We start from the raw sequence: 22,234 nt of genomic DNA, 5'->3' as shown, positions 1-22,234 counted from the left end.
TCTGTTGCTTTTGAACACCTTGCTCATCCAAGGTAGCAGGAGCTGTCTGTTCTGTATGTTTGCTGCAGTCTAATCTTTTTAAAAACAGCTGTAGAAATAATTTGCTTTCTTAATCTGTGCTATGCCCTATGCTTGAAAATCTGTCTATGTAGTGTGTTACTGTGTATAGTCTAAAAATGCTTTACAGCAAAAGTCTCTAATATAGTAAAACAATACAATACACCATTTCAGGTCAATGGCAATCAACTTTAAATTGGTTTAGCTGCTTATTATCTGTCAAGGAAGACCGAAGACATTGTTGGTAGCTATAACAGCTATTTTAATAACCGTTTAATCAGAGATGACTTAATATTCATGATTTTTCTTCTTACCACTCTTGTTTTCCAACAGCAGATCATCCCTTCTGTCTGCTACTAAATCTGTACTTTGTATCTTATCTTAGATGTACACTTTTGGAGCTCTTTGTGGCAAGTGTAAATGTTTCTGGTTCTTTGTGTGTTAAAATCTTTAAATTGTGGCTCTTCTTACCCATTCACCCTGCTAAAATTAACTTCTTGGCTCTTGTTCTTCTGATTTTGATTACTGCAGCATCTTTTTATCCACCTTTGACACAGTCTTGCTCAACTACATTCATAACATGTTGGCCAAAATTGTTTTGCTTATGAATTCTATTACTTCACTGTCTCAGAGGAACATTTTGTCAATTTGCCGTACCTGGATTAAGTTTTTCTGATAGTCGAGGAAAAGATGTGGGATGAGAAGTAACAATCCCAGAAGTGTTCTCTCAGTCCCCTGAAATAGAAATTATATTTATCTCCTTAGAGATCATCACCCAAAGAGCTGAGGTATAAAATTTAATTGTAATTAAATTATCATCCTGTATATTTCTTGTCTTAAGCTTGAATTGCTTTGTGCATGAGATCTGTTTGTTCCCTGCCCCCAGCACAGAAATTCTGAATGTGTAGCAGAGTTATTGCGCTTGATTGGGTTTTAGAGGTACAGTGGTAAGGTCAGCAATACAACTGACTTACTAGTTTTATGTGAGTGGTGCTTCTCTTCAGTACAAAGTGGACTGAGCATGTTACTACCAACTTAAGTTTTGGGGACTAGTTTCTCAGTAAGGGCCTTGCTCAATTTGACCCTTAGTGTTTCCCTTTTTAAACGAACAACCAGAGTGGAATGGACCTTCTGTTGTTTGGGTGTTTAGCACAGGACCTAGAAATCCCAGATGTCCTTTTGGAAGCACTTCTGTTTCTGCTCCCAGAAGGAATGGACTGGGTGAGGTAACCATCCCTTCTGCCTCAGTGTTAGGTGTTGCATAATTCCACAGTTACTCCACAGATCTGAATCAAGATAATTGCTGAAGGAAAGAAGGGTGAAGGAAATCAGGCAGCCTCTGTGGTGTTGTATTCTGGCAGAGCCAGAGCTCAGCTGAGCAGAGTGCTTTGCTTTCCTTCTGCACACCCCAGTGGTCTCTTCCAGCTATGAGAAGGCCTTACGTTTCCTGAGCAATGTAATGTGTGGATGGAAGAGAGGCCCATTTCTTGCTGAAAAGCATTAGGAACTCCTGGAAGAGGCTGCAAAACAATGCCCAAATGAAACATCTTGGGTTGGAAAAACAGTTACAAAGTGCTCAACAGAGAGTACCCATTAGTGCTGTATTTTGGAGAAGATGATCAAGCCCCAGCACCACTTAAGCAAAGTACCTACATGGCACCACGGAGCATAATACCTCATGGAAGTCAAACTTCAGCTCTCTCATAAGCAAACTTTTTCTTTCAAAGTTAAGACAAACTTGTAGGTGTTTAAATACCTAGTTTTCTTTGTGGTTGTTACTTGTTTAAAATCCTACACATTAAAGAATATTTGGCCTCTACTTACCAGAAGGATTATTTAAGGAAGTACTGTGAATGCTTACTACCTCTTTGGTTCCTGCAACAACACTTTTATTTATTTTTATATTAAACCCCTCCCCTATGTATATGGGTATTTTCCCCTTCCCTCCCCTACTTTAATTTATCTACTTAGGATCTTAAAATGTAATTTGAATTTAACTGAAACATCAGGTTAACTTACCTTCTCTCTGCTTAGTTGTTAATATATTTTTAGTGTAATAGAAAATAATGGAGTGTAATATATGAGCTATCATTTGGTGTTGTGGTCTGGTATAGGTGCCCTGCCATGCTGTGTTATGTCATTTTCTGGTTGTCATGTAGAAGCTGGTGGTTCTCAGAGAGATGCTCTTTTGTGGTGTTTGAGATTAGGGTCTTTGTATGCAAATTTCTTGGGCCAGCAGCTGAGCTTTTTCATCCCATCTGTAATCCAAATCTGTTCTGCCAAGCTATAACTTAAAGCACCACCCTCTGTCATATGTAGTCAGTGCCACATTCCCAGTCCTCTAAATGTGCAGTGTGGCAGTGCAGCATCCAATTAGCAAACTCTTTAGATGTAAACCTACTTCTTTGATTTGGGCATTTAAAATTATGCTAAATTGTGCTGTAGTCTTTGTGCTCTGTGTTGGGTTTTCTCCTCTCTGTGTGGGCTTTTTCTTTTTAGTTGGTTGGGTTGGGGTTTTTTTTCTGGGCTTTTTTGTTTGTTTTTGATGGGTTTTTTGTTTGCTTGGTGTTTTTTGGGGCAGTTGTTTAAGGTTGTGTTGTTTATTTTTGGGAGTTGGTTCTGTGGGATTTTTTATTTTTGTTTGTCTGGAGTTTCTTTTTCCCCCTCCAACAGATCTTTTGATTATTGATACTTAAGTTAGCATTTACCTTTGGAATGATTGTAGAACTTGTTTTGCTACCTGTTAGGTTTGCCTTGTAATTATGTATTTTATTATGTACATTTCATAATTTCTCCACCCACCTCTGCTCCAGCATGTTAATCTTTCTTCTCTGCTGACTTCATAGAGGCTCTGCATTTAGTAGAGGTAGACTTACTCATTTTCTGGTTGTCATGTAGAAGCTGGTGGTTCTCAAAGAGCCTGATGTTCCTTCAGGATCAGTCTTCTCATCTTTGTCAACCTCGTGGATCTTACAGTCTGTTTGATTAGTCGGGATATAATTTATTTTTTTTTTTAATAGTAGAGACTCCATGGGCTGTTCCTGTGTGGGTGTTTCTCCTGCAAATACACTTGTTTGTCACAACATGTTAGGAACACTAGACACATATACTTTCCTCTGTGTGAAATCCTACTAGTCTTACTGCTTTATGCACCTCAGCAACAGGGAGAAGTTAAGCGATGGAGGACGTGGTGATTGCAGGCATAGCAGGAAAGCTGCCAGAATCTGAGAACTTGCAAGAGTTTTGGGAGAACCTGCTTAATGGAGTTGATATGGTCACAGAGGATGATCGGAGGTGGAAACCAGGTGAGTGCTTGTTGTCCCTCCTTTGGGAACCTTGGGTTCCAAGTGTTTTAGAGGAATTATCCTATGAAAAGAAAGGATTTATGAGATACAAAACCCTGCCAGAGCTGAACTAACTTCTGATGTATCATCAAGAAATTCAAGAACAGAACACTTTTGTGAAGGTCTCTCGTAATCCATTTTATAATGTCATGTCCCATGCAGTAGTACCTTATAAATTCTGTGTAGCTTACTTTCAAAGAAAAGAGCACTCTTGGCAGAGCAGCTAGGCAACATGAATCCTATACCTGCTGTCGGTAGCTGTGACAGTAAGATGACTCTGATATTTTTCTGGTTTCAGAAGTAGCACAGGGACTCCAGTACTATGATTTATGACTTTTCACAATGTTCTGTTTTGTGTGATTGTCATTTTGAAGTGTTAGGCACATGTCTACCCAATTCAAGCTAGTGATTTGCAGAAGTCAAAAACGGCTTTTGTTTTTCCTCTAGCTGGGGACCAACTGGAACCACTGATTTGAACACTATATGTACTTGGTACAACTTGCCAAAGCAAAAGTGTTTAAACTAGGTAGATGTCTTTTGCTGCTATATCCAGGAGAGTCTTAAAAATTACAATTGGTTTTGTTAATGCAGGATTCTCATTTCCAGATGAGGTGGGTCAGTAGATGCTCGTGCAGCACTCTGGCTACTGCACAGGGCAGTGAGGTTTCTTGTGTAATCAGGAATCAACTGTGGTCATTCCGTAACTGTCTCTCAGCTGTATTCTGTGACTCAGTGTTGAATTTTTCTTCTCAGGAATTTATGGACTGCCCAAGAGAAATGGAAAGCTCAAGGACATAAGCAAATTTGATGCATCTTTTTTTGGGGTTCATCCCAAACAAGCTCATACAATGGATCCTCAACTTCGCTTGCTGTTGGAAGTTTCGTATGAAGCTATTTTGGATGGAGGTGAGCAGATGAATGACTGAAGAGGGAGAATTATGCTTTATTTTCTCTGTGCAACAGGTGTAGACATGCAACTGTGTGATGAAAACTCTTAACGTGAGAAAGCCATCACATTAGAGAGGAGACCAAAGACCTAGTACGGGGGCTAGAACAAAGCTGTTTTCTCTGGAATGCAAACCAGGAAATCTGTGCTGACTGCCAACAAATCTGTACCAGCATCATATGATACAACCAGTATGACAGAATCACTTAAACAGTCAGCAGTTCTAGAGCTTTTCTGTGTTTTGCTCTACCCTAGTATTCCATAAGAATTCCTTTGTAAGAGGCGAATTTGTAATGCAAAAGGAAGGTTACTTGGTTAGAATTCACATCCATAGTCTAAAAGAAAGAAGATGACCTGATGTATTCCTGTCCATTGGCCAGGTTCATCTTTTTCTATAGAAGGTTTTCCCAGAAAGTGTGCTTTCAGAAAGAGCAGCTTCTCTCAAAACACTGGCGGTAATAGAAGAGCTTTTGAGTTACTTATCCACAGAGCCAAGAAGTTTATTCTTCCTGTTAATCAGTTTCACATCAGAACATAAGAAGCACATGGGGGGAAAAGTTGGAACCACCTCACTAGTACTGACTAGTGATGGGTACAAATTGAAAGAGGGGGAATTTAGATATCGGGAAGAAATTCTTTCCTGTGAGGGTGGTGAGATACTGGAACAAGTTGTCCAGGGAGGTTATGGATGCCCCAACCCTGGCAGTGTTCAAAGCCAGGTTGGATAAGGCCTTGAGCAACCTGATCTAATGGGAGGTGTCCCTGCCCATAGCAGGGGGGGTTGAGACTAGGTGATCTTTAAGGTCCTTTCCAACCCTTGACATCCTATGATTGTATGACTTATTAAAATTAACTCTTGCTCCTCTGCTGCTGAGCCTCAGTCTGGAGATTGAATATTCTGTTTGTCTTCAGGACTCCTGAAGTACGGAGAAGAAGCAATAGAGATTTCTGCCAGCTGAGCTTGCTATGTGTTTTTTTAAGCAAAGTTGTTTCTTGTTCTGGTTGTTGGCTTTTTTTGTCCTTAAGAATTTTCATTTCTGTCGTGTACTCCAGATCTGGGTGTTGTGTGTGGCTAGAGATAGATATTGATGTGCTCACATGACATTCCAAGTGCTGTGATTTTTCTCCCCTTCATTCCACTCCTTTTCTCTGTATTGGAAGTCGGCTGTTAGCTTCTCTCCATCATCATTTTGCCTTTCATAGTCTATACACTTTTTCTACACAAGATTCTGGCAATGCCCAACTGGGCTGAAAAGCTTTGTCAGGGTACAATATGTTCTGATCAAAAGCCAATACCAAAGTTCTGATGGACTCAAGTAAGACTTGTAAGTCTTCTGAAGTTGAAACAGGTGAAAAGTTACTAAAGGTAGGGAACAATGCTGCAGGCCTGCTCGAAAAGGACAATAAATAGTATTTGGTGAACTGGTGCCAGTGTACCCGATATCTCCCCAGTTTGCCCCTCATTATAAGTTTGTTTACTGTAATCTACCTTCCGATGTCCCCATAGGTATTAATCCGACCACCCTCCGTGGCACAGACACAGGTGTATGGATTGGTGCCAGTGGGTCAGAAGCTGCCGAAGCCCTTAGCCAAGATCCAGAAGAGCTTTTGGGATACAGTATGACTGGCTGCCAGCGTGCTATGCTTGCCAACAGGATTTCCTATTTCTTTGACTTTACAGGTTAGTGCCCCCCAAACCTGTTGATGCTGATCAGCAATTGCAATTTCAGCGTGACTGTACCACAGTTGCTGTAGAGGAGTGGGATGGTTATGATGGCGTAGTCCCCTTTTGGAAAGAGAAAGTAGCATGTAACTGTTGCAAGGAGGCATATGAGAAGTAAAAAATATATTGTATCTTTAAGATAAGACTCATTGTAAGGCCTTGTAACTCAGCTACTGCTGCTAGGCATAGCTGGTGTTCACCTGAAAGATGGTCATGTCAGGAGGCCTTCATAAAAAAGATCTAGGTCCTTTCTGACCTTTAGACTGCTATTTGGTATCAAGCTATGTAGAAGTCAGATAGCCCAGAGACAAACTGACTGTACCAGTTGACTCCTTTTGAGTAAAGTGGAAGACGTAGGAGAGCCACCAGAATGATGTGATTGAAGGCATAGACGTGGCTCAATCCATGTATGGTTTTGAAGAGAGTGGAGGGATGGGAATTGATTTGCAGAGCAGCAGAGAACAGAGATAATGGCAAGGGTAGCACCAGGAAGAGCATTCTATTGTTAGAATGGGGAATTAGATGAGACCTGCCTGTGAAGCTATAATCTCTTTTTGATGGAGAGACAGAATTTTAAAAAATACCCTTAAGGCCAATCTGTTCATAATTTTTTCCCACCTTTCTCATGCGTTACCTAGTAAGCAGGCAGAGATGGTGGTTCTTGTCTCCCATTGCATCAAGTGTACCTGTTATATTCTGAAGCAACTCTTACTTAACTTCATTTTAATATGTTTCTCTTGTGATCACATCCTGTAGTCTTTGGAGAACAATCTAGAAGATTAAGAGGTTTTTTTTTCCCTTTTCTGTTCCTTAAGGACCAAGCTTAACTATTGACACAGCCTGCTCCTCTAGTCTCGTCGCTCTGGAAAACGCTTTTAAGGCAATTCGTCATGGACAGTGCAGTGCAGCCCTAGTAGGAGGGGTCAACCTCCTGCTGAAACCCAACACATCTGTGCAGTTCATGAAACTGGGTATGCTTAGTCCTGATGGTGCCTGCAAGGCTTTTGATGTTTCAGGTAAGGCATTCGTACACAAGCTTGTCACATTGCATGAGAGAAACTTATTGTGGAGTCTGTGAGCAACTACTCTTTCGGTACAGCAAGGAGCTGGCCTCGTAGTTGTTCTGAGGTGCACTGTTTGGGACATACCCTGGGCCTGATCTGTGTTGCATGTGGGGAAGAAACTGACACTGCATGGTTCATTCCTCTGCCACTGGGGAGAAGAAATAGCTGTCTCTTGATGGAAACTTTCTATTACCATTTGTGATGAGCACTGTGCCTTTTTTCTAGGACATGATTTTTTTTTTAAAAAAAGAAATAGATATGTCATATTCTCAAAGGAGTCTATTGTAAGCGGTAGCTCAGGAATGAGATAATCTTACTGCAGTAGTGTTTTGCAACATTTTACAAAGCAGAGCAGACTTAGAGACTCATTCTTCTCTCTCTGCTCTCAGGAAATGGATATTGTCGCTCTGAAACTGCTGTTGTTGTTCTTTTGACCAAGAGATCTATGGCTAAGCGGATCTATGCCACAATAGTAAATGCTGGAATTAACACTGATGGCTTTAAGGAGCAAGGTAGGTCTTGAGCTGCTGAAAAGTGAGATACCAAGAGAACTGTTCAGTCGTGAGTCTTTGTCATCAAAAATGGGCAGTTGTAGGGTTCTTCTTTAGGTGTGTAAATGTTTTGTAGTGTTTGTGCAGTTTTTTTCTTTTTCTGTTTTGATAATGTGAAGTTCAGGGCCCTATTTTGTAAAGCAGTTGAAGGAGAGAAGTGGTGGTTTCTACTGTATGAAGTAACATCAATGTTCTGTTGCTAGTTCAGCCTTCCTCAGGACATCTCTGCAGTAACTTCTGCACTGATGGTAGAAATTTAGGTAGTGTTATGACTGTACAGCTCTTGTCCTACTGTTGTCCAACTTCTCCTGCTCTCCAGTTATGGAGACACTAAATTTCACATGTTTTGCTTAATCTACGCATCTCCTAGTATTCTGTTAATGAGTGTCTTTCCACCCTAGTCTAAGCCATTGCTTTAGGCTTATTTCTGGCTTCTCTGCTCTTCTTACAAAGAGCCTGAGAAGCTTATTGTGTTTGGTGTTAAGGACATAATATAAATTCTGAAAAAGTCTTTATAGTTGGTTTTTTGGGGTTTTTTTTGGATGTGATAGTCCCAAGCAATTGAAAGGGTGCTAAAATCATTACAGGAAGTAACTGATAGAGAGAGGAATTGACAGCTATTTTGATCCTAGGTGTGACATTCCCATCTGGAGAGATGCAGCAGCAGTTGGTCAGATCTTTGTACATGGAATGCGGTGTCAAACCTGAAGAAGTGGAGTATGTTGAAGCTCATGGGACAGGCACCAAGGTCAGCATGGCCTTTTTGGGTTTGCCATGTTTTCTTCCCTTGCATCACTTGCCACACTTTTCCATTTAATTATTCGTTGTTTTCCCAAAGTGAAATCTTTTTCCTTTCTGCCAGTTAGTAGAATATGTTCTGTTTCACCACTTCTGGATTTTGCCCAAACACCATAATCTTTCCAATTTCTCTTTTGTGGTATGTTTTGGAAGTGCTAGCTAATAGCCATTCTGATTCTCTTCATACTAGGTTGGAGATCCACAGGAAGTAAATGGCATTGTAAAGGTCTTCTGTCAATGTGAGAGGAAGCCATTGTTGATTGGATCAACCAAGTCAAACATGGGTCATCCAGAGCCTGCCTCTGGGCTTGCGGCATTAGCCAAGGTAACAGGGGGCTTGAGAAAGAAAATATGGGAAAATGGGGAACACAACAGTGTGACGGGTTTAAAGGTTTTTTTGTTTTATGGAAAATTTGCAGTGATTCAGGATAAAATCTTCACTTGTGATGATAAGAACTTGGATGTTTCTTAATAACTACTTGCTCCACGTGCCAATGCTTGCAAAAGCTCAGGTGGCTATTCTGCAAACCACGAATGCCCAGGTGGCCCTCTGCTGTGTGCACACACACTTCAGTTCCCCCTTCCTACTGAATTCTACAGGAGCATAACTCTGCTCAGTATAAAGGCTTTGGGATCCCTTTGTTAATCCTTATTTATCATTCATTGATCCTTACGCTGGACCTTCCAACAGAACTCTGCTGTAAGTCATTTAGGTTTGAGGCACATATAAGTGGAGAGCTTTCGATGTTTGGAGTAGTTGACAGTGACCACAGATGAGAAGCAGTGTGGGCTTTCAGTGCCAAAAGAGCCGCTGATCCTTCTGGCTTTTTGTTGGGGTTGTATCATTTCTTCCTCTTCTCTCTTAGGTTGGCATGAAGCCGGGTGAGTTCTTTGGGATGAGGCTACCAGCTTGAATAACTGTCTGTCTTAGCAACGAGCCTGCTATCTACTGCTCTAGGCAGACAGTCATCTATTGGCTCTGGCTGCTAAACTGCTTAGCAGAGAGCTAGCTAATGTTCACACTTGTTTGTAAGCCTATTAGCATAGAACCACGCAAACTGAAGTCACGTACGCTGCCACAGCTACAATTTTAGGCTCTTCCAAGTGGTTACTGTGACCTGAATACGTACAACTTCCTGTGAATAGCCTCATCTGCAAATCATGGAGACACCAGTGTCTGTCTGTCTGTAGAGGGAAGTTTACTTTTTTTTTTTTTTTTAGCACCTTTGTCTCTAACTGACACATTCTTCATAGAAGGAATGATAACTGAGTCATAAAATAAACTTCTCAATCCATACTGTTGTATGTTATAAGCAGTTTGTTTAGTGTGTTCCTGTGATCTCTCAGGACAGGATAAGTTTGAGGCACTGTTTCCCTCACCGCTACACCACAAGCCCAGTGTCTCTTAGACAGTAACTGTCTTGGGAAGTCTGCAGTTTCTTTAAATGTTTTCTTCTAGAATTCCATAAAATGCTCCTATGTGAAATGTCAGGAAAATAGATCTTGAAAGTATCTAATTTCAGACTTGAAGAGAATCCATTAATTGTATGGATAGGTAGGAATGAAACTAGGGCTTGCTGAGGCCTCTTTAGTCAAAACTCACCTGCACCTTTGAACTACACTCACTGTACTGTGCATTCAAACTTATGTAGAAACCACGGCAGATTTAAGAGTAAAAATATGTGTGCAGTGTAAAGCAACAGCAAGTTCAAAGTGCATAGGATTGTAAGTACAGGACAGTATGCATGAAAACACTTAGACAGCAGCTTTAACCACGTTGACTGGAGTTGAAATCGTATATTTATTCTGGTTTTCTCCCAGGTAAACTGCCATGTCTGATAGTCAACTTGGAAGAACAGTTACCAAACCAGAATCTCTTTCTCTGACCATTTTGGGGTGATGAAGGAACTGCCAAATATACAGAGCACAGTGTTTGGAGCTTGCCTTGTAGTTTGTGACTTGCTGGGCTTGTGCCACAGAGGAGTGTGGGCTTGGTGTCATGGGCTGTATGTAGAGATGCTGATGAGAGAACGGAGCTCTTGCTTTTTTGGCACAGATAGTCTGTTCCTTACGCTGTTTCTGTACCTCCCTTTTGCTCTGCCTGTTCTGACCAGTCTGCTGTTCTTGCTTTTTTGGATTGAGAAGACAACAAATGGGTGTAAAGCAGCAAGCAAATTCTTTTACCAGTGCTCCAGTTTGATTCTTTTGCAGCAAGGCAGAAATAGAAATACTTCGTTGTGATAAGGAAGAGCATTTGTGATTGTGTGTGACTGGGGAGGGATTAAGTGGAATGTGATGAAGAGATGGGATCTGAAAGGGGAGAAGGAAGACATGATAGTCTTAGTACCCAGGCTGCTTTTCCAGCAAGACTGCCTGGCTTTCCAGTTAAAAAAGGGTCTGGAAGCTAAACTTAAAGCTACTATGCTAATCTTCCCTGCTGACTTCCTGCGTGGACTTAAAATTTGCCTAGGTGGAACAGGTACTACCGCAGTAACATCAATTATGCTATTCTATGAAATGTCCCTTTATCCAAACATAGAGAACTGCTTTAGTGTATGCTACATGGTCATTTGTAGGAAACCAATAACAACAAAAGAATGTTTGTCACAAGACAGCGTGGAGCACAGAACACTGTTTTTCCTTTCAGGTCATTCTCTCTCTGGAACATGGGCTGTGGGCTCCAAATCTTCATTTCGGTACCCCAAATCCAGATATTCCTGCCTTACAAGATGGCACTTTGGAGGTGGTTTGTAAACCAACACCAGTGAAAGGTGGCCTTGTCAGTATCAACTCCTTTGGCTTTGGAGGTGCTAATGCTCATGTTATTCTGAGGCCAAATAAGAACAAACACCAGCCTCTGGAGAGTTGTAACATGCCAAGACTGGTTCAAATTTCTGGCAGAACCCAGGAAGCTGTGGAAATACTAATTCAAGAGAGCAGAAAACATGGAGGATGCAGCCCATTTGTAAGCCTGCTCAGTGATATCTCTGCAGTTCCTGTGTCCTCCATGCCCTACAGGGGCTACACGCTGGTTGGCACTGAGAGTGACATCAAAGAGGTTCAGCAAGTTCAAGCATCTGGTAGACCGCTCTGGTACATCTGCTCAGGTAGGTGTGCAGTACTGGGTCCAGGCTTCTCCATTCCTCTGTAGATCTGGGGCTTGAGCAGTTGTATTCTGTGCTCTAATGTTGTTTTCCACTATAGCACAAGGAGATATTTTGCAACTCTGCGATGTGTCTAGGAGACTTGTGTTTCCTGTATTTTATGAAAACTTTCCAACTTAACTGTCTTCTGATGATAGCAAAGTCTAGAAAAAATAATAAGCAGTGCCTAATTTGGAGGATATTAGAAAGGTGCAATGTTTTGCTCTTAGAGTTCTTTAACTACCAGAGCAAGTGTGTGATGTCTGATCCTATTACGGGGTGTTACTAACTCTCACTTTCTCCATACCCCTCCTGCAGGCATGGGAACACAGTGGAAAGGCATGGGCCTCAGCCTTATGAAGTTGGATTTGTTCCGCCAGTCTATATCGCGTTCAGATGAGGCTTTGAAGAACACAGGCCTGAAGGTCTCCGACCTGCTTCTGCAAGCGGATGAGAACACTTTTGATGACACTGTCCATGCATTTGTTGGACTAGCTGCTATTCAGGCAAGACTCAAATGGCTAGTGGAAGGGGGTCGTGGACTCAATCCACATAAGCATGTTCTGCTAATGTGTCTTTCTGGCTGGTAACACATTATACCAGTTAATAGAAGCTTGTTTTGTGTAATCAGCAAATGGCAGCTGTTAGAAATATCTCTGGCAGTTTCAGGCTCTGCCATTTGCAAGATGCTTGGGCTAATATAGATCTGAACTGATTTGCATGTGTATCTGTGTATATGTAGTGCAGTTTCTTCTTTAAGAGACTAAGGAACGTCTTTAAGTTTTATGTAAATGTTTGTGCCAAGGAGCAACGTTCCATTGAGTGTCTTCTAAATTTTGTTCTGCAAATTAACTAAGTGATGCTAAATCAAGTCTCTTTTTAATTCTGAGTGTCAATATGGGATTCATGGTTTCTTTACAAACTAGAGGACAAGCTTTTAAAATGATGTGGAAAGCTGGTCTTGCCTTTTACTTTGTACAGACCTGGATAACCTGAATAACTTTGTACAGACCTGAGTAACGTTCTTGGCAACCTTGTGTTGTTGGAAATATTTTCCAGTGTAGTGGAAAGCTACATTGTGGAGGGGTCCAAACAATAGTGGAGCAGCAAAACAATTCTTGAGATTGCTTTGAAAGTAGGATGGAGCTACAGCTGGGGGGGAGGGGGCGGTGGGAGAGAAGGCAGTGAGGCCAAGAATGTACCAAAAAGCCATTTTGTTATGTACTTGCTGGTGCTGTGTGCCTTTGAGGCCTGACACCTGCTCACTCAGGCATGGAATCAGTAATTGTACTCTTCCTTGCAGATTGCTCAGATTGATATGCTGAAAGCTGCAGGTTTGCAACCTGATGGGATTTTGGGCCACTCAGTGGGAGAACTAGCTTGTGGCTATGCAGACAATTCCCTAAGTCATGAAGAAGCCATCCTCGCTGCTTACTGGCGGGGACGATGCGTCAAAGAGGCCAAATTGCCCCCAGGAGGAATGGCTGCTGTTGGTAGGTATCCCCTTACCACAAGAGCGATACAGGAAAGTGCATCTGATTTCTGTATGGCATTGGGATAAAATTGGTCTCTCAAAAGTGTTGATGGAAACTATAATTTCTGTAAAATTTTGGCCACTGTTGCCTCTTCTTTGTTTTCTTCTGATGTAGAACAGGTTATTAAATATTTAAGTTGATAAAATGGTAGTGATCTGTGTCCTGCAATACATCAGAATTTTGGTAATCCATCCAAAATTTAAGTGGAAATGGAGGGATTGGTTGTTGGGTGACCAATGACAGGCCTGATAAATAGTCACCTTTAAAAGGTGAAAATCTAAAGCACTGGGGTTTTTGGCTCTTGGTAGATATATATCATGCACACACAGATGTGTATGTGTGTGTGTGTGTGTGTGTGTATATATTCTTTTGTATTTAAAAAAAAAAAATTCTGATTGTCTGCAAGAGTAATGAGACGTGAAGCTAGTAAGCCACTGTTATGTAGTGGACAACTGGCTAGTGGAATTTACTAATAGCACTTTAGGCCTAATAACACTTAGGCATAAGCTTTCTCCTGAATAAACTTTCCCTAGTATTTTTGTAAGTCATATAGCTTTGCCCACTGTTGGATGAAATTTTGACACAGTAGTTTTTCTTTGTGTTGTGGCTTCATAGTGACTTACATGTTTAAAAGTAAAATTATTATTGATAGCACTGTTGTTCTTCTCTTTCTTATTGAACATAGTTGTCAATTAAAAACTGAAACACTTAGGAGAAAAACCGTTGCAGTATGATGCAGTATGTATGATGCAGTATGTTGGACTAGATCACTTGTTACAATCCTAGGTTTCTTAATTTAAGTAAAATTACAAAGGATGAAGTAAATTACAGTCTTACCAAAGAACTTACCTTGGAGTCCTGCATATAATATGTTTTCCATAATCTGATGTTGAGTTCAAGTTCTTCCTGTGACTTGTATCCATGTAATGTATGACCAGATGCTGCATGTGTTAAGCTAGCATGCCACTAGAGTTCTTGATTTCTAGAGATACTTTGTGGCTCTCAGCAATGCAAACTAGAACAGGGGAGAGAACACGTGAGCTTGACTCCTGGAAACTAAGAGCAACATGAGACAAAACAACCAATTCTGTAGCTTTGAAAGTGTGGCTGTTACCTCCATCCCATTCATTAATGGGATGGTACAAAGATTTGGCCTTCTGTCCATGTGTTCAACATCACTGTGATAAATGTCATCTTAAAACTCTAGGATAAATATTCTTGGCTTTTGCAGAATCGCTTTTAAGGGAGGAGAGGTTGTCTTTCCTTCCATTTTACAAAGTGCTGAATCGACCACAGTGACTGTGGAGTTTAAGGTTGCCTCCCCTCATGAAGTGCAGAGCTAGAAACACTTCTGTTGTCCTGTGGTCTTCCTTCTGCAGGTCTGACATGGGAGGAATGTAAACAGCGCTGTCCTCCAAATGTGGTACCAGCCTGTCACAACTCTGAAGACACTGTCACTGTTTCAGGGCCTCTGGTGAGCATGGAACTGATACGGTGTGTACTGGGATTGTAATTGGGATCTGTGAAGTTCGGGTTTGAAGAAAGTATGAAGCTCAGTTAGAGCTCAGCTGCTGGTAAAGGGGAGCTGGATTGAAGTGGTGGAGGGGACATGTGCTTTGTGTAAACTTACACACTCAAATACTCTGAGAGGAAGTGATGTTAGTGCCTCAGTAAACTACTAATAAAATATCTCTTATAACCATGGGTGTAGTGGGTGATAAATTATAAGACTGAGAAGGGCAATAACCTCATCCCAGCTATGGTTCCTCCTTAAGTGGCAAGTGATGAAGGGTGTGGAGTTCAGGGACTCATACAGATCCCAACGTTGTGTGCTTTTCTCTTAGTTCACTTATATTCCTCTTCTTAGGCCGCCGTGAGTGAGTTTGTAGCCACACTGAAGCAGGATGGTGTGTTTGCAAAGGAGGTTCGCAGTGCTGGCGTTGCATTCCACTCCTATTACATGGCCTCCATTGCCCCTGTGCTGCTCCGTGCCCTGAGAAAGGTAACGCTGCCAAACTGGGGCTCACGGGGCTTGTGCTCGGGCACCTGGGCTGAGTGTAGGCGATGTTGAGCTTAAAGGACTTCTTTCTTCGGGAGGAAGAGGAAATCTCTTGAAGAGCATGCAGACCTCTGTGCGACCTAATGTTTGGAATCCTTTGGCCCCAAGCAGAAGGATGTTCTAAGCCATCAAGCTGGGAAAAATGGCCTGCAAAAAGGAGGAGCTGCTTGCTTTTGCTTTTCATATTGTTCTCTATCCTGTTCCCCTTCTTTGTCTGTGTGTAGGTCATTCCACACCCTAAACCTCGCTCAGCACGATGGATCAGTACATCTATCCCTGAATCTCAGTGGCAGAGTGATCTGGCCAGGAATTCTTCTGCAGAATACCATGTGAACAACCTAGTGAATCCAGTGCTATTCCATGAAGGTTTGAAGCATATTCCAGAGAACGCCGTTGTAGTAGAGATTGCTCCACATGCTCTTTTACAGGTATTGTATTTGATTGTTTCAGTACAATACTATATTGATATGCTGCTGCAAGAAGGAGATTGGGGGTCTGAGGACTAGGGAATACTGCTGCTTTTGTCTTTCTCCCCCCCCCAACATTCTGAGAATGCTTTCTTCCTTCAGCAGTACTTTTGAGCCTTTCCTGGTTTTAAAATGTATTTTTTTGTTTGTTTCTTTGTGGTTTTTAGGGAGCAGTATATGTTAATATTTAAAAAAAAATTAAAAAATCCCTAACACACTACACTTCCTCATCTAGATATTCACATTACTGCTTTATTCATTGCTATGCATTTCAGATAGCTGACAGTCAGCTTTCTAAACTGCACAAAGAGTAAGAAAAGCATTTCATTGTTTGGATCTAATGGAGAGTTGTATGTGAAAATTGGGGTAGAGCGAGACATTCAAGACTTAACAGGCCTTCTCTATGACAAAATCTGTTACCATCTGTAAACTGAATTTGGTTTGACGTTTCTGTCTTACAGGGTGGTGGCTGGTTAGTGGTGCTTTCCCCTCTTCTCCTAGACCAAGTAGTCTGAGACTACATCAGCTTGCTTTCTTCTAAACTCCTTTCTCTAATGAGATCTGATCATTACTTCTTTCTCCCCAACAAATAAGAATTGATCCTTGTGGAATTATCTCCATAGCAGAGAATGCAGAACATGAGGTGCATTAGGATGTACTTGTTCCACAGGATCAGTGGTGTGGTCTTATGCCTGTCCCTTAAGTCTTAAGGACTGGTCTTTTTTATTTGGTCTGTGACATGCAAGAGGAGAAAAGTCTTAAGGAGAATAATAGTTACTTGCGAATCAATATTAATAGTTATACAATGCTTTTGAGTTTCAATCCAGTGTATATTTACTATGTCATGTTATTTATGCTTTGAAAGTGACTTGAAGCAAGACTTGGAGCAGACTTTTTAAATTGGGCAGATATTTTTCTCTATAAAGAGACTATTTACTTCATGTTAAAATCATTGAACAATTTTGGACTCTAATGCAAGTGGCTAAGATTTCGTCAGCTGGGTTTGAAAGTGTTCCGGTTTTCTCTTCCCTCCCTTTTGTTTCTCATGTAAAAGTCATGGGATCCAATTGAAGAGAAGATAGAAATTGGGTCAGGTGTTCAAGGCTGCATTTTCTGGTCTAATGGCTTTTGCTTGGAAAATGCTTCAGACTAGAAAGTGCTGCTCCTGGGAAAGGAGTGTGTGCGAGTGGGAGACATGAGAAGGTGGCTTTGCAGTTCTTTAAATGCAGCTTTTGATTTCACTTGATAATCTGCTTGGGAAAGGGATATTTGTGTTTCAGCAGAATTACATTAATGTTACGTAGGTTCTGCTTTACCAGATGTGCAGCAGCTTGGGTTGCTGGAAGGGTACTCTTGCCTGTTGCAGTGGTGTGTGTTCTAGCAGCTAGCACAGAACTCTTAGCACAGAAACATAAATGGTTTGAGATCTGTAGAGGAAAATTCAGAGACAATAAGTAATGCCTTCCACTGGTGATTTATGGACTCTGCTTGACCAGGCTATCTTGAGGAGAACTTTGAAACCAACTTGCACCATTCTACCTTTGATGAAGAAAGAGCACAAAAATAATTTGGAGTTCTTCCTAACACAGATTGGAAAGATTCATTTAACTGGGTAAGGAGACTAAGGGAGGAGGGTGAGTGGGATAATGGAAGGCAATTCAGGTCTCTTCTCTAGCATGCATGTCTTCACAAGGATTGAAATACTCCTTCAAGAAACCTGGGGAAAAAATGGGGTGTACATTTGTGCTTTACATGTTCACTTATGAAGTGTTCCTTTGGGTTAGAGACTGCTTGGGCTGGGAAGGTGCCTTTTAAAGATAAGGTCCATTTAAAGGCCTAGGAAGTCTGGAACTAGCTCTTGGAAATAAACTTTGGATCCTGTAGACTATTAAAATTACAAATTTGGCTGCAGTAAGTGTTCATGGTACTCTTGGAGACATCTCAGACATGGAGTCCAAGACCAATTACTGCCTGACCTCTAAGTATTATGATCAATTTTTTTTCCCCCTTCTCCCTGCCCTCCCTTCCCACATTATCTTGATTCTTTTTGTCTTCCTAGGATAAACGTTTTTGGAAATAACTTGTTCCCATCTGTGGAATACCCTGTCCCTGTGGGAACACCCCTCATTTCTCCATACATCAAATGGGACCATAGCCAGGACTGGGATGTTCCAAAAGCTGAAGACTTTCCAGCAGGTTCCAAAGGCTCTGCATCTGCTTCAGTCTACAATATCGGTGTGTTTGTCTTTTTGGGGTGGTTTTTTTGTTTGTTGTTTTGTTTTTTCTTTTTTTTGTAAAACTAAGAAAAGGATACTCAAAGCAGCATCCTTGAAGCCATTGTCTGAAGCTTAGTGTTTGGTTTGGATTGAAAAAAAAACAGATCTATTTCTGAAATGGAATGAAAGAACAGGAACAGAGCAGACTCTGAATCAGACTAAGAGCAGTTTTGAGGGCTGCATTTGTCAGACAGGATAGTTGGGGAAACACCTAGAACCTGTTGTAGACACCGAGGGGACAAGATGTCTTTATTAGTGTTTTTATTATTTTTATTCTGCTCTTTACTCTTTGGCAGATATGAGTCCTGACTCTCCTGACCACTACTTGGTTGGTCACTGCATTGATGGCAGAGTTCTGTACCCAGCAACTGGGTACCTGGTGCTGGCTTGGCGAACACTGGCACGATCTCTTGGCATGGTCATGGAGCAAATGGCTGTGATGTTTGAAGATGTCACAATTCATCAGGCTACTATCCTTCCCAAAAAGGGTGAGTGAGGAGTGCTGGCACAACTGTGCCAAAACTGTGTAATGAAGGTGAAGGGAGTGGGAGGAAAGGAATGCATGGGAAAAGTGAGGAGGAATGCAGGAAAGAGACTATAAAGAAGAGGGCAGCATGACTGAACAAAGTGAATTTCTACAGTCAAGTAGTACACGTTATAGTCACCTTTATTACATGTTGTGAGCTGTGAGTCTGAAGATAGTGAAAGAGAGTTCTGCTTGAAGATAGTAGCAGTGAATGACCTCACAGTCCTGTCTTCAATGTTTCTTGCAGGATCAGTACAGCTGGAAGTAAGACTCATGCCTGCATCCCGCTGTTTTGAGGTGTCAGGAAATGGGAATCTGGCTGTGAGTGGTAAGTGAAGAAAGTGTAAGTGTATATACTGTCTTAGTAAAATCCATGATTTATGAACAAGGATAATGATTGTTATTCTTGTTACTGTGCCCATCAGGGAAGATTTCCCTCCTAGAAAACACTGCTCTGAAGAACTTCCATAACCAGCCAGATGACTTTCGGACTCAAGTAGACATGAGCTCAAAGTTGGGGCTCCTGAAAGAAGATGTTTATCAAGAGCTGCATCTACGTGGATATAACTATGGACCAACTTTCCAGGGTGTTCTAGAATGCAACAGTGAAGGTGAATTTACTTTCAAAAGAAGCATGATGAGCATAGATATTGTAATGATGACTATTTGATCTCTTAATTCCATTTGTGCTAACAGTTCACCCGACTGTGCTTTGTGTGGTAATTACACTTTTGTGATAATGGAGAACAACCAGGAATTCTGATAATAGTTTTTCCAGTGCTCTATTTCCGATGTAGAACTGACTGTTGGAGTTTACAGGGGAAGCTGGGTACATACACCAGACTTGGCATGTAATAAGCAGTGACATTCTGGCATCTGTTGAATGACCAGATAGTGAGGCTTTCTATTCTTCTTCTGCAGCAAGCGCAGGGAAGGTTCTGTGGAATGGGAACTGGGTGACCTTCCTCGACACTCTGCTACATGTGCTGATCTTAGCTGAGCCTGGCCGCAGCCTGCGCTTACCCACCAGGATTCGTTCAGTCTGCATTGACCCAGTGCTGCATCAAGAGCAAGTGTGCCAATACCAGGACAATATAGAAGGTAATGTCTCAACCAGTTTTGCTGGTTGTTTTGACTGCCATGTGGGTGAATGGATGAATTCCTAGGTAGTAGGATGGACTTTAGGGGACCCTCTTGGTCTCCAAGCTATTCTGCAGCTCTATAAGCATGTAACAGCCTGATACTGTTCATCAGATCACCTGGAACAAAATACTTGTGTTTTCAAACTTATATTTCTTTCCTGACTTTCAGCTTTTGAAGTTGTTGTGGACCGCTGTCTCGACAGCCTTAAGGCAGGAGGTGTTCAGATCAACGGCCTTCATGCTTCTGTGGCACCACGCCGACAACAGGAACGGACCCCTCCCACCCTGGAAAGATTCTGCTTTGTGCCCTACACTGAGAGTAACTGTTTGTCTTCCAGTGCCCATCTTAATGCCTATCTGGAGCATTGCAAAGGTAGAGTGGGATTGGTTTCTTGTCACACTAGGGAAATCCTCCAGCCTGACAGAAGTGGCTGTTCATGCTACTTGGGAACATGCAAGAAATGAGTGTTGGTCTCTGTAGAAGACTTCAGCAGGGGTCTTGTTTCTGTACGTGTGCTAGAAGCTAGAAACTAGTTCTGCCTGAGATATCTAGGATGTAGATAGGAGTAAAAAGCCATGAGGAGAGACATCTTACCTTCTGTAACAGTCATGGTGTCAGATGGCACAACCCCCTCTGCAAGTAGAGAGGCACATCCTACCTAGGAGAAATCCAACCTAGTTGCTTCAAACACTGACTGGAGAGCTTACTTCCTCAAGTCTTTAACCTTGTTTTGGTTTTTCCTGTGAACTGCCAAGATAGGTAAGGTGACATGTTTGTTCCCCTTTGATTGTGGGCACAAGAGCATATCCAAAAAGAGAAAGTGATTTAGTGAAGCATGCCAAAAAAAAATTGTTTGCTACAACAGTAGAATAGGAGCAGTTTAGTCTGTTGTGAAACTGGTAGCTAAATACAGTGCTCTTGGATGGGGAGACACCCACTCAGCTCATCACTTTAAATGCCTTTTCATCAAAGGGAAAAAAGCCCCACTTCTTTTAAAGTTTTTATTTTAGTGATGAATTTTGCTTTATCTTGAGACAGTAATTTCATCATTCAATATTGGTAAAGTGTCTTCATGCTTATTCTTAAATTTGGCAATAGATTTCAAAGATTTTCCCTTTCTTTTTTTCCTTAGTTTCCCCTGCAGTGTCCAAATACTGTCCCCAAAAGTTTTTTTACATATGCTGTGGTAAAAATATTTTATATTTTGTAATCCTGTTCCTGATATTAGTCAGGATGAGCTATTTTCCCATTGATTTATAAAACAAAAAAGCATTTTAGTATTTTTATATCTGCAGAAACTTAAAATTTCCCTCCACAGGATCCCTAAGTCAATCAGAAGTTTTCTGTGAGTTACCCTCTTACCCCAGGTAACTTTAGTGGCTTAGTTTGTCTTACCACAAAGCCTACTTGTTTGGGGCCTGCCACTACTGCACAATACATAATCTTGTGAATGTCCAGAGGATACACTGTACCTGTGTGACTGGGCTGATGATAGAGGATGCTGTAATTTGTGGTGCTGATCAGCTGGTGTAGCAAATGGAAGCAAAGAGGAAAAGAAAATTTTTTTTAAAATCTGACTCTTCCTTTCATTTTCCCTTCTATTCCATAGGTCTGATCCAGAACTTACAGTCTAAGGTGGCAGTGCATGGGGTCAAACTAGTCATCCCTGGACTAGACACTGCAGTGGCTGCTACAGGGTCCTCACCCAAACAGAAGGGCCTTCAGCATATCCTTGCTGCAATCTGCCATCTGGAACTGAATGGGAACCTCCATTCTGAGCTGGAACAGGTTGTGACTCGAGAGAAAATGCACTTCCAGGATGACCCTCTTCTCAGTGGATTGCTAGATTCCGTGGAGTTGAAGACTTGCCTGGATGTGGCAGTGGAGAACATGATCAGTCATAGGATAAAGATAGTAGAGGTTAGTTGGAGGCCTGGGATAGGACAGTAGCTAGTGTTTCTAGGCCTTCCTAGAAGGCATGCTGATTGCATGCTTCTGTTGTTCTGGATATCATTCAGATAACATTCATGTTTCAACTTGGTTTCTCCTTTTCCTTCCTCTTTTTCTCTCAGGCTATTGCAGGAAGTGGACAGCTGTTCTCTCGTGTCAAAAGTATTCTGAATACTCAGCCCCTGTTGCAGGTGGACTACATTGCCACCGACCGCGTCCTGGAAAACCTTTCAGCTTATGAAAAAGAGCTGCAAGATGCTGGTGTTCTCTCTAGCCAGTGGGATCCATCTAGCCTTCCTTCTGGAAATCTGACCAACGCTGACTTGGTGGTGTACAACTGTTCAACAAGTGTTCTAGGGAACACCACTGAAATCCTCTCTAATTTGGCAGCTGCAGTGAAAGAAGGAGGGTTTGTTTTGCTACACACCCTTCTTAAAGGAGAAACTCTTGGGGAAGTTGTGGGTTTCCTTACAAGCCCAGATCTGCAGCAGAAACACAGCTTCCTGAGTGAGGTAAGCCTCCTGGAAGGGCAGACACTTCCTTGGTGGGTAGCCTGGAGTCCCCTGCCTTCAGAAGCTCTGATGGTGAATGTTGAGTAGGTGTCACTTCCATACCTTTCCATTGAGGCCTTCTGCAGAAATATCTAATAAAC

At 41.7% G+C, this 22,234-nt stretch overlaps 1 protein-coding gene across 1 annotated transcript in view; it reads left to right on the top strand.

Moving 5' to 3' along the window:
- Window positions 1-22,234, top strand: part of FASN (fatty acid synthase) — a 43,472-nt gene that overhangs the window by 2,962 nt on the left and 18,276 nt on the right. The window contains exons 2-23 of the mRNA XM_017837647.1: window positions 3,216-3,362; window positions 4,155-4,307; window positions 5,855-6,028; window positions 6,886-7,086; window positions 7,524-7,646; window positions 8,318-8,433; window positions 8,674-8,808; window positions 11,131-11,590; window positions 11,945-12,132; window positions 12,930-13,119; window positions 14,541-14,635; window positions 15,029-15,163; window positions 15,445-15,648; window positions 17,184-17,299; window positions 17,747-17,922; window positions 18,260-18,451; window positions 18,737-18,817; window positions 18,915-19,100; window positions 19,411-19,590; window positions 19,801-20,004; window positions 21,242-21,552; window positions 21,705-22,094. Of these exons, the coding sequence (XP_017693136.1) occupies window positions 3,236-3,362; window positions 4,155-4,307; window positions 5,855-6,028; window positions 6,886-7,086; window positions 7,524-7,646; window positions 8,318-8,433; window positions 8,674-8,808; window positions 11,131-11,590; window positions 11,945-12,132; window positions 12,930-13,119; window positions 14,541-14,635; window positions 15,029-15,163; window positions 15,445-15,648; window positions 17,184-17,299; window positions 17,747-17,922; window positions 18,260-18,451; window positions 18,737-18,817; window positions 18,915-19,100; window positions 19,411-19,590; window positions 19,801-20,004; window positions 21,242-21,552; window positions 21,705-22,094 (4,137 nt within the window). The 5' untranslated portion in view covers window positions 3,216-3,235. The remainder of the gene's footprint in view (window positions 1-3,215; window positions 3,363-4,154; window positions 4,308-5,854; window positions 6,029-6,885; window positions 7,087-7,523; window positions 7,647-8,317; window positions 8,434-8,673; window positions 8,809-11,130; window positions 11,591-11,944; window positions 12,133-12,929; window positions 13,120-14,540; window positions 14,636-15,028; window positions 15,164-15,444; window positions 15,649-17,183; window positions 17,300-17,746; window positions 17,923-18,259; window positions 18,452-18,736; window positions 18,818-18,914; window positions 19,101-19,410; window positions 19,591-19,800; window positions 20,005-21,241; window positions 21,553-21,704; window positions 22,095-22,234) is intronic.

Source organism: Lepidothrix coronata, unplaced genomic scaffold, assembly GCF_001604755.1.
Source record: "Lepidothrix coronata isolate B3197 unplaced genomic scaffold, Lepidothrix_coronata-1.0 Scaffold308, whole genome shotgun sequence".
NCBI classification, from domain to species: domain Eukaryota; kingdom Metazoa; phylum Chordata; class Aves; order Passeriformes; family Pipridae; genus Lepidothrix; species Lepidothrix coronata.
Note: the sequence above shows the minus strand (reverse complement) of the source record. Positions and strands in the feature narration are given on the sequence as shown.